This window comes from Sinohyriopsis cumingii, unplaced genomic scaffold, assembly GCF_028554795.1.
Source record: "Sinohyriopsis cumingii isolate HCF-2022 unplaced genomic scaffold, ASM2855479v2 utg000029l, whole genome shotgun sequence".
Lineage (NCBI taxonomy): Eukaryota > Metazoa > Mollusca > Bivalvia > Unionida > Unionidae > Sinohyriopsis > Sinohyriopsis cumingii.
The window spans coordinates 224,410-245,257 of record NW_028315862.1 but is presented as its reverse complement, the minus strand read 5'-3'; the positions used below and the strand labels follow the sequence as shown (position 1 = coordinate 245,257).

At 36.0% G+C, this 20,848-nt stretch overlaps 1 protein-coding gene across 2 annotated transcripts in view; it reads left to right on the top strand.

The window, feature by feature from the left end:
• The window catches only part of LOC149775022 (uncharacterized), a 325,791-nt gene that overhangs the window by 202,661 nt on the left and 102,282 nt on the right, over positions 1 to 20,848 (top strand). For both annotated transcript variants that reach the window (XM_089944532.1, XM_089944533.1), the window contains one exon: positions 13,441 to 13,613. In XM_089944532.1, coding sequence (XP_089800658.1) covers positions 13,441 to 13,613 — 173 coding nt within the window. The remainder of the gene's footprint in view (positions 1 to 13,440; positions 13,614 to 20,848) is intronic.

The following is a 20,848-nucleotide window of genomic DNA, read 5'->3' as shown; positions in this document are numbered from 1 at the left end:
TCATCAATATGACTGGGTTTTCATGTTAGAGTTGACCAGCATGAGACTGAGGTAGATAGTTTTCCCATTATTTTCCCCACTTAAGTGGAGAGAACAAAGTTGGTGTAGCTTTTTCTGGAGTCAATTTCCCTTCCACTGTGAACCACCCAGTTTCTTCTTTTTTGGAGGGGGGTGGGAATTTTAAAATTCTTTTTGTTCTGAGTACAGTAACAGCTGTTGTGTTTCTTTTATGTTCAAAGACCAATTACAAGTGATTTTATCATGCATTTTGATCAGCTACTGTTTCTATTGAATTGATTGTTCACGTCTACAATTGTTTTTCATCAGTTAACTATTACATCTTCTCAGAAGCAGCTTTTGAATGTTTTAAATAGATGATGTCTTGTATGGCCACAGTTATTAAAACAGAAAACATTTGAACATACTTCTCAAAAAACACACAAGATTAGGTCTAATTTGACAGAAAGCATTCTGTTTATTATGATGCAGCTCCACCATCAAATATTGCCACCATTACAAAACCTACAAAAACCTTTTAAAGACTTTTAATTAACTTCTCAACGGATACTGATGAGATTTAATTGAAAGCATTCTGGCAAAGATTTTTACGACTGATGCTGATATGCCATCCAGTATGGTTGCTGTTACTAGAAAAATCAATAAATGACTTATGAAAAAAGTGCAGAATTTGACCAAGTTTGATATATAGTATATTTGCATGGATGCCAATCTACCATCCAATATGTCTGCCATTAGATATGGCTACCATTACTAAAAATTTAAAATCAACAGAATTTGATCCAGTTTTTCAGAACGTATTTTTGACTTGAATTGATCTTTTCAGTTTGTGTAAATTGATGCCAATATGCCATCAAATATACTTCCTTTACTAAAAAGTAGATAAACCTTTATTAACAGAATTTTTCTGTTGTTTAAAACAGAAAAATGTGCATACAACGGTGTCTTAAAATGATGCTAACAGAATTTGACCATCATTGATTGATTTATATATAAGTATAAAACTAGATACAGTGGCCCCCCTCTTATATGGCCACCTCATCTGCACCGGAAAGGTGGCCTTATAAGATGGGTGGCCTTTCCAGAGGGTGACCAAATTTTTTACGAGAAGTATGTGTAATGTACATAAGTAAGAAATCCACATACTTAAAAGCATTTAATATCTTCATTTAATTTCTACGTTTAAAAGTAACATTAATTATTAAAAGGTTGTTCAACTGAATATACTTTGATAGTTCTTATTCTTGGCGTTAAGTGTGATAAGCAAGCGGGTATTAATGTTATGCACTTTGCAAAGCATTCCAAAACATCATTTAAATCTCGGTACATACGTAATTCTCTTTCCATATGATCCATTCTCTCACTTCTGCTGAATAACCTCCTTATCGATTATGACGTTTATTTGAGTCTTTTCAACATAAAGTTGTTTTTTTAGAGTCTTTTCTACATAAAATTGTTTGGCAAGTCCCCCCTCCCCACCGACTTTCCTCTAAAATATGTCACCGTTTACATGATTGCATGTTAATGTTTGGTAATGATTTATTTGGATGCTGCTAACTGTATGTGATTTAATTATGCCGACGATACTTTTGTCGAGTGGACGAAATGCCTTCTTCATAAAGGAATTAATGAATGTGTTGTAACATGATTTTTCTTTGTCTGGTATTCTGTTTTGTTCAAGGTTAATTTCTGAGTGTGTTAATGCACAAAATCTATTTTTAGCCTATACTGACCCTGTTATGATCTTGTAATCATCAAAGAGAAGAATTTGATATACCTAAAGCCCAAACTCTATCATAAACATTGTTGAAACAATTTCCTGTAAACGTGGGATTTTATAGACAATGATATAATATTAATCTTACTGTTTCATGTACTTTAGTCAACATTTCTTTCATTAACGAAACTCTACATTGGGAGATATGTATCGATGATAGAGATATCTGATTATACTTATCTTGCATCACGATATGAATTATTGGTTCTGGATACATTTGAAAAAAAGTGGCCGCTCGTCTGGGGAACATTTTACATTTTTGTACTGATATGCTGGCTGCTGGTCACGTTAGAGGGATGGCCATTCTTGAAGGGTTCTTTTGAATACAAACTCATCGGTGCCAAGGGAATCTGGCCATAAGATGTGGGTCACCGCTGGTAACGGGGGTGTTCAAGAGAGGAACTACTGTATATAAATTCTACTACATCAGCATACTTATTGATACCAGAAATGAAGAATCTATTGAAGTTTGTACTTGGTCTATACAGGTTCTTTTAATATCCAGCAGTCAAAAATAATTTTCTTCATTTTCTCTTTTATTTTTTAAATCAAGAACTTATCTAAGAGAGAGAGAGAGCGAGCTGTCACAGGCACTTGTTTCAGTCATTTAAAGGGACATCTTTAGACAACACCCATTTCTCTTATATAAATTAACACATTTTAGGTGATAGGCTCGTGCTTGTACTGTCCTTGGAGCTTGATAATGTCAAAAACGCATGACTTCTATGCTCAGATGTGCTGAGTAGACCTGATGTGCCCTTTGCGGGCTCAGGGATGTAGAAAGGCCTGATACAACCGCTTGCAGACTTTAGTAGAATAGAGCTGATGGAGCCTCCTGCTCATCATTCTTTTCTTGTTTTAGGGTTTAACGCCATTTTTCAGCACAAGATATGCTATACATGGTGGCCAATATAACTGTTGGAGGATGAACTTGGGGAAAACTCCAGGAAGAACCACCAGCCTACGAGAAGCTGCTGGCAGGCTTTCTCGTGTACCCATGTTAGCTGAGCCTGAGACTCGAACTCATGCAGGCACAGGTGACATGGCGGTGATCTGGAATGGTGAGTGCTTTAGACCACTCGTCCACTCGATCTGGGCCCCTTCTGCTCATTGTAAGTGGCATCATATGGAGGCAGTCTTTTGGCAGTGGATGTGATTTGTGATGTTCAATATACCCTGGAAGGGTCTAGACATTTTGCAATTTTTCAGTCATAGTGCTACGATGTCTGCAGTGTGACAGTTTGTAGTGATGTCTAGCACAGGGGCATCATGCCACAGACATGTAGCATAATGTCCCGCCCAGCCACATTATCCTGACACCAGCCGACCAGTCCTAACACTAACCTCTTATTGCTGAGTGCCAATCGAGGCAGCTGTTATTACCATTTTTGTACTTCTTTGGTATGACTTGGCCAGGGATCAAACTCATGACCATTAGCTTCCAAGGCAGATGCTCTAACCACTAGGCCACCGGAGTGCTCGTCTAAACATTTTTATGAGTGAGAGAGCAATTTATATAGAAGAATGCCAACATTGTATTTTTTAAAATCCTTTTGCCTCAATCTTTATGCTTTATTATCTTTACTTTTTATCTCTTGTCTTATGGTGCATGTTTAATTTGGATCAGAAGAGTTGCTTTACTTGCTTTGCTTCAGATGTACTCCTGTACCTGTATTCCTACTTGGATATGGTAACAAAGACTGATTTCAACAGAAGCAAAGAATGCTGATGAAATTTAAGCCCTCAAAATAATATGGTCTATTCTGTTAAAACAGTTGTAGAATAGAGGCTGCCTTTGATGAAAGTGGCTGGAACACCTTGCCAAATTGCCACATGGCATGTGATGTGGTTAGATACCAGTTGGCTGATTTAATCTGACAACTTGCTTAGTTGCAACAAGTTCATCTGGCAGTGTTATGGATCCCCACTTTCTTATAACCTAAGCCTGTTTATTGTAGGAAGTACAAGAGGATAGCCATTGGTTTGGATTGGTGTGTAACTGAAAGGAAATGTAAGCAGCCATCCATACTATCCCCTATCTTCTGGAATGTTTGACCATAAACCTCCAAATTACAGCTCTAAACCACCAAATTAGATAAAGCGATCTAGTGTACTTTTGTGAAAGGCATGTCTCATGTAAGACTGGTTCATACAACGAAATCAGCTTTTTAATGCTGCTTTGAATGCAAAGTTTTTAAAACTAAGATCATTGTTTCTGTATTCTTCTGTTTACAGGACATAAACATTTTTCAGCATTTTTTAAGTTTTTTAAACTTTTTGATGTAAAATTTGAAACCATATATACTCGCGTGTAAAATTAGTTCAACTACGAACTGCACAGACCCTGATTTGAATAATGCGCTAGCAGATCTGGGTTTATGTAGTTTGTTGGGAATAATCAGTAGAACAAACAACAGAGACCCTTATCTGCAGGTGCATTATGATTCAGCATATCAGGATCTATATATTTGGACTCGACTTACAAGCGAGTAGAGACTGTAAATATTAAAATGCTGTGACATAATGACCTTAACACACAACAAGTATGAATTTGAAAATAGTGCCCTTAACATTTGTGGTGGAATTTCATAAAGTTGCATGTGAAATTGTTAAATTAGAATTGTAACTAATATTATCCTAGTGTTATATTTAATGCATACCATCGCATGATAAATAACTGGAGAATATTTTCTTTTGTGTTAAGACTGATACATTTCATTGTGTGGTACAAAAATAGTGATATTTTAAAAAGATGCGATACTGTAAAGTTAAAATGTATCATTCTTGGTTCAACAAGATAAACATATCCAATATTTATGCAGGAAAAGGAAATATTCTTTTCGTAATATTCCTGACATATACCAGAATTGAAGCTTAGAAGATTAAACACCATTTTCGTAAATTTACCGCAGTTTCATAAGTTCATCAGTTAATTATCACTGATTTAAGAGAGTAAAGGACTGTTGAAATTTGACATAAACTAGTAAATGAATCAGTTCAAAAATGGACATTCAAGGATTTTTTATTGTGGGATTCCAATATCATACCTAAAAGTCAAATGAATGGGCAACAGTAGTGTATCCCATTTGCAGGATGTCATTACAGAGCCATCATTGTACAGCTGGTATAGTGTCCGACTTGTAATCTGAGGGTCTTGGGTTTGAGACCTACTCAAGTCAGTCCATGTTTGCTGCTTCTGTACATCCTTATGGGAAATGCACTTTGCTCTTATTTCCTCTGCATGCTATAATCTATAATGTGTTAAAAGTGCAGATGAAACCCACAAAAAATAAACAAAAATGATGTGGAAATAACTTTATTATTATGATGCACATGTCTTGAACAATGGAATTATTTTTCATATTCAGAAATATTTACCAACTAGTATACATTGAAGTGCAGTGATCTTTTTGTAGTACATATTTTGAAATGATTTTAGCAAGTGTCATGTGAAAGCTGGTATTTGGTACTGTACTATTCAGTTTAGTGCAAGTACATCATAACAAATTATTTTACTGCGTTAGTTTGACTATTGGAGTTGGGCTTATGCTTACTTGATTGTCTGTATGATATTTTATATTCCTCACCGATTTGTGGAAAAGCAGGTAAAGAAATCATATGAATTCCCCAGTATACATTTTGTTTTATCAGTTACTAGATAATAGTAGGGAAATGATATGTTCTTATTGATATACCCTCCATAAGCATTGCCCATTGATATACACACCAAGTTGGCCGTGGATATACCCTTCATTAAATATGCCCATTGATATATCCTTCATCAAAGTTTTCCATTGATATAACTTTCATAAAAGTTGCCCATTGATATACCATTCATGATAGTTTCCCATTGATATACCCTTCATCAAAGTTTTCCATTGATATACCCTTCATAATAGTTTCCCATTGAAATACCCTTCATGATAGTTTCCAATTGAAATACCCTTCATAATAGTTTCCCATTGAAATACCCTTCATATTAGTTGCCCGTTGATATACCCTTCATGATAGTTTCCCATTGATATACCCTTCATAATAGTTTCCCATTGAAATACCTTTCATAATAGTTTCCCATTGAAATACCCTTCATAATAGTTTCCCATTGATATACCCTTCTTAAAGTTTCCATTTATACACCCTTCAAGAAAGTTTTCCATTGATACACCCTTCATGAAAATTGCCCATTGATATACCCTTTATAAAAGTTGCCCATTGATAAACCCTTCATAAACATTGCCCATTGATATACCCTTCATAAACATTGCCCATTGATATGCCCTTCATAAAAGTCGGTGGTCTTTTCTTTTTTGTATGACCATGAATGTGGACCCAAATAAGATGTAATTTTATCCCCACACTTATTAAGATACTGCCATCTTCGATGTGTCCATCTGTCTTTCCATTCATATCTTTGCGGTTCTTATGACAGTATGTTTGTCTCTCTATCTACATCTTAACTGATAGGTGAAAATTCACCAAGTTTGGTGCATGGGATGCCCATTTGGTGACCACAATTGTGAGGGGTGTGGCTTGGTCCCAAGGTGGGGTGGTTGGTGGTTGGTGAATATGTTTTAACAGTCAGATATACAAAAATCACAGTTAGTGATATTTTTTAGTATTTTTTTTTTACCAGACTTTGTACATGCATTCATAAAATACTTTCTACATGCATTCATAGAATACATAATAGATTTGGGGTTAAAACCCTGAGTGGGTCATGCTTAGGGTGGGGATGGAATAACATATATAATACATACCTGGGGTTTTAAATGTCAAGCTATGGAAGTAGCTTAGGTTACAATTATCAGTAACTGAACACTTGAAATGCTGACATAATCGTTTATTGACCGTTTGAATATCACGCTATTATCCTTAGTTCTATTTATAGCAAGGGAATAAGTAGGGTTTAAGTGACTGTGTTCATTTCTTGTGCATTGTATAGTGGAATAGAACCAAAAGTGTCCAAGACTTCATTGATATCCTTTGGAACATAGTTTCCATGAAGGAAATAACTTTTTCACAGATCATTTTGTCTAATAAATCAACTACAAAAGGTTTATTTGAAGTTTTCAATCTTGTGTTTCCATACTATCAAGATATACTTAGGACCCAAATGACTACACTTTCATGGTAATAAATAATAACAAAGTATCTAGTACATAAGATATTTACCTATGCATAATTTATGCTTGACAGCAGATGTTTTAAACCCATACATGTTATCTCTTACTGTGACAGTGTCTCTACACTGTAAATAGGGCTTTTATTTCAGAAAATAGAAAAAGCCGTAAACATCATCTACTCAAATACTTAAATACAATTTATCCAGATTTTTTAACATAAGGTTTAAATGTTTTCAGATGTGTATAAATGAAGCTGATCCAGATTGAAATATGGATGTTATTAATACAAATAGAAAAACCTTGAAATGAGTTCGCAAAAGATGCAGAACAAAATTTGACAGAAAGCAACCAGGCAGAATCTTTGTACAAATGATGCCGATCTGCCATCAAATATGGCCAGTGTTATTAAAAAAAATATATATATTTTTTAGACTTTCTCATCTAAAAAACAAAACAAAAACACTGCAGAATTGAAATTAATTTCACAGCATCCTAGCCTGAAGGGTTTTCAGTTGTTTTTTTTATAAAAAATGATGCTGACCAGCAAACAATTATGGCCATTGTTACTAGAAATAATTTAAATGCCTTCTGTAAGCCACATAACACAATTTGACCAGGCACATAGGATAAATAAATATCGGACAAATGATGCTGATGTTCCATCAGATGAATACATAAAAATGTGGAGAAGCCTTGCGGCAGTTGTTCTCATAACATGCAATCAACAACATTGTAAGAAATTTATTAACGAAGTATCCTACTTGATATATTTCCGTTAACTGCTTTTGTATTTGCTTCTTAAGCCATATGCTAGTCAGGTGAAAGGCTATCAGGCCCATCTGAACCTCTTCTTGCATTTAGCAGTTTTTCAGACAATAATACTGAAACTTGATGGATACAGTATTAGTTTTTTAGTGTATTACTCACCATGAATAAAATTAGGTCACAGTGACTCACTTCTCAGGTTCCAGAGGTTAGTTTTTTTTTTCTTCCACTGAGGCTGTAGTGACCTACATTTTTCACTGTGGCAATTTTGTGGGCTTTTGTGATTATTTCATTTGAAAATGTTGGTAATTGCGTTTAAACTCTAAAATTTATGTAAATATTGTTATAAGGCCAACGTCCTTGAAACTGTTCTTTAGTAAAGATTATGGCATTACCAGATCACGACAGACACAATAATATTGCCAAGAAAGTAAAAGAAAATTCAAAAGACTGAATGTAAGTTTGGTAAAAGTTTTAGTAGTCATTCCCATCTTTTACACGGAAGTAGCTGAAAGGTGGTAAAAATATGTTGACTATCATCAGATCAAGATGTATATCTCTATTATGAAGAACAAAAATGTGGCCATGATGTCTTTAATTGAAAATAGTATGGAAAACTACCCTTTTTCCTGAGTAGGGTTGATTTTTGTAATGTTTACACTTCACACAGTTTATGTAAGCTGTACATAATAGCTCACAAATGCACTATTCTTGTATTGATTTTCTTCAGCCAAGTCCTGCAGGTATAGATAGAAGGAAGTACCATCTGTCCCCCAAAACAGGAACATTCTAAAAATAGCAAGGAATCCGTAGGACAATCGGTCTCTCCGTTTTTAGAGTTGCGGACTTGCACCAAAACTTTAATATTAGATTGCACAAAGACTTTGGTATTGACTTGCTGTTGCATACAGAGTGCAGCACACACAGTCTCGCATTTGTTTTTCCAAAATTGAAATACATAAATGTTGGTAAATTGCCAGTAAAACTACATTGCTGTCTTGACTTCGTGGTTATAGAGTGCCTAATTGCCAACAGCATGGACTTCCATGGTCATAGAGTGCATAATTGCCAATGGCACGGACTTCCATGGTCACGGAGTGCCTAATTGCCAACAGCATGGACTTCCATGGTTATAAAGTGCCTAATTGCCAACAGTATGGATTAGACTGCCACCGGATCAGGCTTTATATTGTTTGTTGTGTTTATTATTCCAAGTAAACCAGGGTGCTGTAGCAGCTCAGGTGATAGGATGTTGGACTTGTCATCCAAGGGTTGCAGTTTGATACTCACCAGGTCAGCCCTGGTCAGATGCCTTGGTGTGGCTTTGGGAGAGGCACATAGCTCCATTTTTCTTGGAATGATATATCCAATAATGTGTTTAAAATAACCATCCAACAAAGTGGACAACATTGTCTGGAGTTCTCAACTGGGTGATAAGGGTGTACTCTCCTCATTTAGATGAATGTTATGCCCAAGTTCACCAGTCTTGACTAGCCAAAAGAATTTAATCTACTTTGCATACGTAGCTAACCAAAAATATATGTCTGCTATCTGATTCGATGCAGCTTAAAACAGATAGAAATAATCACCACCGCCTCTTTGGCGATATATAGTCACGTGACACTTTCTTCAGTTAAGACCATCACACGTTTTTTTTTTTTCAATGCATGCTGACATCATAGAAGTTGTATTTATTGAACACCCCATATGTGTAATGAATTTTGTCATTGGTCTGTTGAATTAGCTAACCTATGGTCAGTAGCTCTTTCATCTGGAAGAGGACACTTGTTCATGACAGATCTGGCTAGATACATATGTCATGGGTTAATGTGGAATGAATTTGATTGACAACAGATGGGTAGTGAAGATGGATCTAACCAGTCTAAAAGTCTTTTGGTTGTGTTATTAGATACCTTGGTAACTTTATTTTTAAAGGTCATGTGCAGCTTTGTGTTTCAGTATTCAGTACTTTCAATTCATTTATTTTAGTTGGCATGATAATTCATGGATTTTTAGAAAATGTCTTTTTGGTATTTACTTGTATATGTCAGTATACCTGCAGTAGGTAAGGGTCATGTCATGATACACCATTGTCCCTGTTGGTGTTTTATGGTACAGTGGGTAAGGGGTCCCATTGACTTGCATAGATGATGGTTTGGTTTAGTGTTTTATGGTACAGTGGGTGAGGGGTCCTATTGACTTGCATAGATAATGGTTTGGTTTAGTGTTTTATGGTACAGTGGGCAAGGGGTCCTATTGACTTGCATAGATAATAGTTTGGTTTAGTGTTTTGTGGTACAGTGGGCAAGGGGTCCTATTGACTTGCATAGATAATGGTTTGGTTTAGTGTTTTATGGTACAGTAGGCAAGGGATCCTATTGACTTGCATAGATAATGGTTTGGTTTAGTGTTTTATGGTACAGTGTGCAAGGGGTCCTATTGACTCGCATAGATAATGGTTTGGTTTAGTGTTTTATGGCACAGCAACACAGACAGCTTTTTTTATGCCAAAGCAGTTGAAGTAGATTGCCTTGCCCAAGGACACACTCTGGTTGGTGATCTGTGTTGATCCAGTGGCAGGTTTCAAACCCACAAAGATTTTGTCACAAATCTGGCATTGCAAACCACCAAACTACCATGTTAGCTGCTTCTTTTATTTGCCACGTACAGTATGTAGGAGGGTGCATCACAGTTATTCTCTATCCCAGAGTCAACTGCTTGAAGATGGATGAATGTTCATGAAATTGTTTTGTCTTATAATCTGTGGTTTGTATATTTGGTAAGTGCAAAGTCCTTGTAATATTGAAGAATTTATTGTCAAGCCAACCTTGCTTGAAACTATGCAGTGATCACTTTTAAATCCATGTGCATTCCCATGTCATCTGTCCATACTTGAATCCATGTGCATATCCATTCCTCATTTGTCTATACCTGAATCCATGTGCATATCCATTCCTCATCTGTCCATAGTTGAATCCATGTGGATATACCTGATCTGTCCATACTTGTATCCATGTGCATGTCCATTCGTCATCTGTCCATACTTAAATCCATGTGCATATCCATTCCTCATCTGTCCATACTTAAATCCACGTACATATTCATTCCCCATCTGTCCATACTTAAATCCATGTGCATGTTCAGTCCTCATCTGTCCATACTTGTATCCATGTGCATATTCATCATTTGTCCATACTTGTATCCATGTGCATATTCATTCCCCATCTGTCCATACTTGTATCCATGTGCATGTCCATTCCTCATCTGTCCATACTTGTATCCATGTGCATATTCATTCCCCATCTGTCCATACTTGTATCCATGTGCATATTCATTCCCCATCTGTCCATACTTGTATCCATGTGCATGTCCATTCCCCATCTGTCCATACTTTTATCCATGTGCATGTCCATTCCTCATCTGTCCACACTTAAATCCATGTGCATGTCCACATCATCTGTCCATATATAAATCCATGTGCATTTCCGTTCATCTGTCATACCTCAATTAACCTGAATGTTATTATTTTTTTTTTACTTCTGTAATTGGTGGTCGCTTTCCTACATACAGTTGGACAGATGTGTGTTACCTTGCATAAGGATCCTTCTTGATGTGTACAAAGCAAATTTACCAGAAATATTGGGGAGATGGAGTTTTGGGCATAGGCATCCACATAATTATTGGGGAGGAGCAAACATGTAATGGAGCCCCCCTTCCCCCCCCCCCCCCCAGTTTGATGTGCAGGCGAGGGTCAGCATTTTGCATTAAATCAACACACAGTTTGCCACAAGCCACAGTATACTTTGCTTACTGAAACTCTTAATTTGCTTTGTATATCTAGATCTTTTTGTTATATTTGGGGAGGTATGGTAGGAAAATAGTTGCCCATGTAAGATCATTTGTTTTCTTTCTGTTTTTAGTCCAATGTGGATGAATTGAACAAAAATCAATCAGTCAGTTTTTATCTATCAGTCCTATCTTTTAGGGCACTGGTTTTCTCCATACATTTATCTATTGTAGTAAAATTTGTTTTAGCAGACACTTCTCTATGAAAGACACCCGCTTTTTACAGAAAGCATTAACCCTTTTTCTTTTTATTAATTAACATGTATATGAGGTGCACCTGATTTTGAAGGACAACATGAGTTTCCTTTTTCTAATATTATCAAACATTTAAATAAAGTGAACCTCATTTTGAAGGACAACATGAACTCTTTGTTAATATTGCTTAACATGTATATAAAGGACATCAGGTTTTGAAGTAAAACAATTCATTTTCCATAATATTACTTAACAAGCATATCAAGGAATTAGGCCATACAGGACATGATCTCTTGAACATCCTTTATAGACCTTTAAATCTCTTTCTCCCTCTCTCTCTCTGGACTGCACCAGTGGCCTAAGTGGTTAGTGCTTACGCCTCAGATGCAGGAGGTCACAGGTTTGAACCCCAGCAGAGTCCAAAGACCATATTAGACTTGGAAAAAATGGTACTAGTAGCTGACTTGCTTGGCAGGATGCTAAATGTCTGCGTCATGATTCCCCAGTGCCAGACATCATTATAAGCTGCCACACTGCAGACATCATAGCATATGACTGAAAAATTGTTAAAGCTACATTAAAAATCCAAATCACACACACACACACACACACACACTCTCTCACTCTCATTCTCTCTTTCTCACAATAAATATGGTGTATAGAAGAGAAATGTTGAGACTTACAATTTTTGTTTCATGGATAGAAATTGTTTATATACATAATTCCCTGTGCTAATTGTGTTAACATTTCTGCAATAAATCCCAAGTTAAATGAGTGCTCTTCATCCCTGCTCTCAGCCTTGGAGCTTCAAAGTTCATACTTTTGATGTATGTTTTGATTAATTTTTTTTATAATACTTGAGCCTGTATTGGCAAAAGTTCACCATAGCGATTACTTGTGGCATCCATGTTCCCTTATGTCTATCAATCTGCCTTTGTACAGATGTTTTCTATCTGATTTAATGAAAAGTAGGATTGATTAAATGGTAGTCTTTTGATTTTTACTTTATTGCAGCTGCTTTTGCTCAGCCTTCTGTTTATTTATGGTATGGAATTGTTTCATAATCTGTAGACCGCTCAGGTGGCTTAGTGGTTAGAGTGTCTGCTTTGGATGCGGGAGGTCATGGGTTCAATCTCCGGCCGAGTCATACCAAAGACTTACAGAAATGGTACTAACAGTTGCCACACTGCAGACATTGTAGTGATATCACTAAAAATTGTTAAAGCTATGTTAAAAATCCAAATCACACACTCAAACACACACACACACACACACACACACAACCTGTAATCTGTGAATAAATTTGATGCACCCCCCCCCACCTCAATTTTATTCTGTATTAAAGTTGCTAGATTATCAGTAGCAGGTAAAATATGGCCAAAAGAAATGATGTATGGTTGAAGTACCCTACCTACCCCATTTTAACAGCTCTGATGAAAAAAAGAAAATAATTTGGTACCAAACATGCCCAATTTTTAACAAATGAATCAGTAACATTAGATTGGAAACTAATATAAACAAACAAGAGCCGATTAAAAGAGGAAACATTGTACCAACCTTCCTGCTCTAAGTTTTCACTACTGTACCCTGAACCACACATTTTTTAATATGATTACCTGTCAGGTAGTGGCCTGATGCTGACATTCACCTTTTAATAAGGGGCACGTCAATCATACATGGTCATCTTTTATAAAATGTTTGCATGTTCTTTTGCAGGCACAAGTGTCTGACTGAGCGCCGTCGTAGGGACCAAGAGAACCACTACTTTGAGGAACTAGCGGAAATTCTCTCGACCAGCATTGCGGACATGTCGAAGTCCTTTACCATAAAGCCTGAGAAATGTGCAATACTACAGGAGACTGTCAACCAAATTAAACAGATTAAAGAAGGTACTGTCAGGATGCCTTGAATGGTTTGTTGTGGAACCAGATTTTCATTTACCTTGTACTGTATACTGATAATCAGCTTGTTTCATTCTTTGCAGATTTCATTTGTTGACAAACTTGCATATTGTGTATTATTGATTTAAGATGATTCATCTCCATGTTTTGGATAGTATTGTCTGCATTAGAATGGTTTCATAAATTTGAAACACTGATTTCACCAGTCAGAATGTTTGTTCCAGCATTTTTGCCGCTTTTGCAAAGCATAGGAAGTTGTGTAGTATGAGGCAAGTATATCCATTAATCCCTTTTCATGTGTAAAATTATATGTATCGTGTACTTGATTATAATGGAATCTCAGTATAAGGCAGTGTTCAGTGTCTCCAGTTGACAGCATTATAACGATGGAAGTGTACCCCAGGCATGAAAAAACACACCTGCCACTTATTGATATGATTCATGATACAAAGCATACAATATGATACATTATTGATGCAAATGTCAGGTTTGATGGCTTTTTTTTTAAATCTTTAGAAGGTCTGCCAGTTGTGTTGATGTGCTGTTTTATATATTTTAACATCTTGGTTGTATTTCTAATAAGCAGGATATAGACAGATGTAGATTTGCAATTCTTGTCCATGACAAGATATAAAAGTATTTCCAGACAAATTACCTGTTCTCGGTGATCTTTAGTAATCCTTTTTGGCCATTTCAGGCCGCTCCATTTTATTAAAGGTGCAGAACTGGTCTTGGTCTCCAAGCCCTCTGTTGTGCAATTTTTTAAAACATCAAAAATTTCATGTCGTTTCTTAAATTTGGAAGTCAATTCCATGCTATTCAAAAGAAGAAAACTATAAATATTGTTCCTGTTGTTGTTGTGGGGTTTAACGCCATTTTTCAACACACGATAGGCTATACATGGCGGCCAGTATTAATATTGGAGGAAGAACACGGGGAAAACCCTGGAAAAAACCACAGACCCACGAGAAGCTACTGGCAAGCTTTCTCACATACCCACATTGGCCGAATCTGAGACTCGAACCCACACAGACAGAGGAGAGGTGAGATGGCAGTGATCTGTAATGGAGAGCGCTTTAGACTTCTTGACCACTCGGGGCCCCTTACAAATATTGCAGTTTCCTTGTGCTAAGGAAATCTTGTCTAGAAGAAGTCCAGATGTGGGCATGGAGACAACTACCAAACAGATCCTCCACACTGTACTTCCTGCAAATGCAAAACATCTGCCATAGCCACAGACACTAAATTGCTAGTGAAAAAAATAATTGAAAACACCCACTACTCTTTGTCAGATTAGCAAGGTGACTATAACTTGTGTGGTTTGGAATCTGACTCTTTACCGATTTAGCCATATTTTCTTTTGTCTGCATGTTCAGTAACTGATTACGTATTTTAGCATGATTAAGAGATATTCGGTTTTGCTCCCCATGCACGATGTAAGTCAATAACAGATCATTTAACAGCCACCTTTGCGTGAAGCATTACCATTGAATTGGCCTAGTTTTGATGTGTGTGCATCATGCAGTGAATATGCCATAGTCAGTTTTGATTGGTGGTTATTGTTTTAGTTTAGACTTAAACAAACAATAACCAGAAAATTAGAATTAGATTTCTCTGCGTGACACCAGAAGTGTAGCCCTCAAATCGGATGCAAGTAGACATGATGTGAAGCAACAGAGAAACTTTGGGTATTATTGTTATTAAATGATCAGTAACATACTTAAATGCAAAAAAAATCTGGAATGTCTGCTTTACGCTATGTTATACACCATTCACTCCCACGATAACTTGCGCTCTGATAACTCACATACCTACTTAAAACTCGGGTCAGGTGTGGATCCCATTTTTTAAAACTAGAAAATGCAAAAAATATATTCTATTTGTTGAACTTGAAGAAAATCGCAATCAAAATTGGTAACGGAAACTGATAATCGCTTGTTTTATCGTCGAAAACGGTAGATAGGACCTGGAAAATGTAATCAACTTAGTGAAATATTAACTTTATAAAGAAGTCATAACATCTGTTATATTTTCTTTCCAATGAAATTCATTGTACACCGTAATTAATGATATTCAAGAAAATTTTGATCAATGAAAATGTCACTTACACCTAGTGGAGGTAGTACTTTGCTAAATAAATACCAATTAAATAATTTTTTTTGTATCAATTGAAATATGACTTCAGGTTCTATCATTTAGTTCCTTTTAAGTGTAATCATCATAAATGTAATGTGTCCTTTTGTAATTAAATGTAAAATGTGTCAATCTACCGGAACAGCTCTGTCTGCGAGCATTTCTCTGAGAACATAATTAAGCAGGCCAGCTCTAAGGCAAGGCAAATGAGTTTTTTTGTTTGGGGTCCAGCACTCATCGCTTGCTGCCTTGGGCCTTGCACATCCTAGGGTCAGGCCTGTAATTAAGTGCTGACCATGTTTTGATATCGGACTAGCAGAAACATTTGTTCTATTGTTGCTCTTTTCTATTATCAAGTTATTTAAGTCTTTTGAATCAAATGAGGTGGAATAAACAAAAAATTTAAAACGCATACAAATCCTACATGCTTAAGAACCAGCACCTCCAGTCATATGTTGGGTAACTTATTTCAGTTGCTCAAACACTGTTATAAATGTTTTTGTGTATGCAATCTAATCAAACTACCTTAAATTAACTTGCTCAACCATAACTGTGATTAAAGATAGCAAGGCAACAAAGTGAAATGAGTACTTCGTAAAATAAAGAGCTTTGTTTCACAGATATGGACCATTGTGGGGAAAACGAGTTTCAGAGAATTTCTGAATTCACACATAGAAATATTATCAAGGATGATAAGTTTCACTGTTACTTGCAGTGAAATCACTGCATCAGTATTTTCCTAATTGAATAATTAAAAAATTCAGTTTCAACAATTTTTTTATTATTATATAAAACGTAATCTTCCTTGGTAGTGTATCAACAGTTAGTCTGGTTTCTGGCTTCATACTCTCTTTGTTTGGCATCAAATATTATACACCAATCCAGGAACCGGACTAATCAACAAAAATAAAAAAGATGTGACGTAATACACAAATGTTTTCACGTACTGTGTTGGTTGTTGAAACCAGTTGGAAACATGTTGTCAATCCTTTAGATGTTAGACATTTTGAAAATAAATGGAATTTATACAGAACAATTTTTCAAAGATGAGTAGGTACAGTGTGACCCCGCTATAACATGGTAGTTGGGGGCCATAGAACCTGACAGTGTTATAGACCGAACCGTGTTATAAGCAACCACGTCAGTTAGCTGAAGAAAATGATGCGTGTACCACATAAAATGTGCAGGGGAGGGGTAGTTAATAAATGCGGGTGGTAAAATACATATTAAATGAAATATACCTTTAGTGAAAACAGAGAAGGCATATATAATAGCTTACTTTATTTAGAGAACCAAGAAATGGTATATGTATGTGAATACTGTTTATATATACATATCTAATGTATAGCATGAATATATTATCAACACTATACTCAGCCTTGAATCTCAATTTATACATTGAATCCACAGTACAAGTGATTCCATCGAAAATATGCACACACAGATTTAAAGTATTAAAATTTTGTCACATGTCATATTGGACCGCTCATGGTGGCCTAGTGGTTAGAGCGTCCGCCTCGGATGCGGGAGATCGTTGGTTCAATCCCTGGCGGAGTCATACCAAAGACTTACAAAAATGGTACTAACAGCTTCCCCACTTGGCGCTCAGCATTAAGAGGTTAGTGTTAGGACTGGTCGGCCTGGTGTCAGAATAATGTGACTGTGTGGGACATCGTGCTACATGTCTGTGGCATGATGCCACAGTGCTAGAAATCACTATAAACTGTCACACTGCAGACATCACAGTGATATGACTGAAATTTTTTTAAAGCTACGTTAAAAATCCAAATCACACACAGAGAGGTCATATTGGTCTGAATTCAGTGGAAAAACAACACGATCATGTAACGAATGATGAAGCACATTTACTTTTCAGTACGTCTCAAGTCAGTAAAAGTTAGTTAGCCTTTTAGGTCACTGTTGGTAGTGCTTGTACCAAAAACATTTTCCCTGCAAAAAGGAAACTTTCATGGCACAGTAAACATGCACATGATGGAAAATGTAAAAATCGATCAGATTCCATTACTTTTATTTAGGTTCTTTGTTTTTATTGAAGATTGTAGTCTGCTTTCTTTGAAGGGTGCATGCATTATTGAAGTCACCGCTTAAGTACAGCTTTGGAGAATCAAACAAATGCCCATTTCTTATTGTCGCAGCAACATAAAATAATTGTATTGCATGACTGAGACTGAATTTGATGTTGAATAAACCAACAAGTAAGATGTGTGGGTTGTTTTGTTTTTTTTTTAAATTTATGGTGGTAGCAGCATGATGCTGCCTTCAACGTATGCGTCAGAAATTTAACAAAGGGTCAATGGACAATAGAGATGCAGGTGTTCTGGCCTGATGACAGGGATTACAGAAATTATGAGTGTTCTGAAGGATTTAATTCTGAGTGAAAAGAGGAATAATTTAACTTAACATCCACATACAAATGTCAGTCTGTGTAAATATATTAATTGCTAGTTAGAGGCCGAAAATCAGATGAAAGATAGATTACGAGATAATGCCTTGTCCATTTGATCTCCATTACCAGAAATGTCAACAACAAAAAAGCGGATATCTCACAACATAGTGTACTCATGCTATATATCAAGATAAGTGGATTATGATATAACAGTGCACTGTTTAGATGGTTTGTCAATATGGACAAATAATTTGTTTATGTAGCAAAAGATAAATTTCAGTGCATTTTATATCCAGTTTGCAGCTTCCTTTCATGGGGCCTCTGAATTTCTTCACTCCAAACCAATGGTTGTATGTGCAAGTTTAAAAGAACGTTGAAAGCAAAAGGAGAAAATTGCTTCTGTGACATATTAGCTCTGGGACGTATCCTGTGATGTATTATCTCTGAGATGTATCTTGCAACATATTATCTCTGAGCCGTATCCTGTGACGTATTATCTCTGATATGTATTCTGAGGCGTATTCTGAGCTGTATCCTGTGACGTATCTGTGAATCTACGTGCTACACATAGAGTTGAGGACCGAAATAGGCAAAACGGGGAGGTCGAAGGAACGGCTACAGTGGAAGTGGAGTGAATAGAGAAGCAGGTTATGCAATTGTACAAGGCATTGACTTCAGTTGTTAACTCGATCCATTGATGACCTAAATCTGTCGGTAAAATAGATCAGCTACTTTATTTAAATATATTTATGTTCTTTGTAATTCTTTGAAAGTTGTAATTCCCCGGATCCTCCTTTTCTCCTTTCTTAAAGATTGGTGTAACCTTTGCACATTTCAGTATTTCTGGAAAATTAACGCTCATTATACTTAAGTTTATGATACGCATTAGTGACTTTGTTATTACTGGTGCAGCAATTTTAAGAATTTGTGGACCTACCATCCAGGAATTTTAGCTCTTATAAATAATTGAAGAGCATCATGTTCAATCGGGCTGTTAGTCTGGTTCTGAATACTGTTACTGGAGATGCTTATAAAGATTTTGTTGAACATTTTTCTGCAATGTCTTGTACAGATGTATTGTATAGATGTTGCTATATCATCATTTTGTTCAAGTCTAGGGGAAAGACAACTATTCTTGGGTGGGTTCAGCTCTTACTTTCATCATTAGCCAGTTTATAGAAGTTCTCTTTTCACTTGGCCATCAGGTGCTTAGTTTTATTCCTTAATTTTATGCCCCACTTTCTATAGCTTTTTGTGTCTTTCTTGACATTAGGGGTAATCCACATGGGTGTAATTTGGTGTTTAACCCTTTTTGTTTTAATTGGGTCATGCGTGTCTAAGGCTGCATTCAACATCCCATACCATTTGTCTAAGGCAGTGTTGACATCAGCTATATTGCAGACTGATAGGAAGGGTTTGCAAACTAAATCATTTAAGAACATTTCCTCATCAAACTGTTTAAAGTCCCTGTATTATATTTCAATGTGTTGATCATTTTTAGATTATTTTGGAACATGTCTAGTTATACAGACTGGGTAGTGGTCACTCAGTCTGTACACAGGCACATTCATTTCACTGACGTTTTCAGGTTTATTAGTATAGACATGATTAATGGTAGTAGCACTTTTTATCTGTTACTCTAGTTGGCGTGTTAATTAAGTGAGTAAAGTTGTAAGTTTCAGAGTTACTTATCCATGTTAATGGTGGTTTTTTCATGTAGTCAGTGTTAAAATGGTTAACAATAATATAATTGGAAATGTTTATATTGCAGAGACAATAATATAATTGGAAATGTTTATATTGCAGAGAAAATAATGTAATTGGAAATGTTTTTTTCTTCATGTGTCCCTTTATAGCAGATTTTTAAAAATAGCTTGCCTTGAAATGAGTTTAATCATTGCTCTTGTTTTGTAGAGATGTTGCCTGTTTTTGTAGTAGTAGTAGTTTTGTTCTTTGGTATGATTTTTAAAAAAATTTAAATAAGGGCCTTTTCAGAATAATTCCCCAACTATTTGACTGTCATTGAAGCTCCAGTGACTCAGTGCTGTACCTGGCTGCCAAGATTACTGCTGCTATTTTGGTGGCTGACTACTAGGGCCCAATGTTGCTGGAGTAAAACAATAACTTTTAGCTGATGACTTTGGATATGGGCCAGACTTTTTAAATATTATTTCCCCTTGTAACTGATTGTATATACCAAAACAATACATATATATATATATATATATATATATATATATATATATATATATATATAAAATAGTTATCATTACCTTCCATTTATATGATTTTGTATATTTCTCTTTATTCTGTTGGATTTTTTAAAGAAATTCCATTTTATATAAATTAATGTTGTTGTTGTAGGGTTTAACGCCATATTTCATCACAAGATAGGTTATACATGGAAGCCAGTATAATTGGTGGCGGAATAACCCTGGAAAATTTTGGGAAGAACCACCGACCCACGAGAAGCTACTGGCAGGCTTTCTCGCGTACCAACATTAGCCGAGCCTAAGACTCGAACTCACGCAGACAGAGGTTAGATGGCAGTGATCCATAACAGTTGAGCGCTTTAGACCACTCGGCCACTTGGGGCCCCTTATATGAATGAAACGTAAACACTAACACTACAATTTGTCTCATCTTTTTATTCAGTATTTTATGCAAAATATTGGTCAGATAT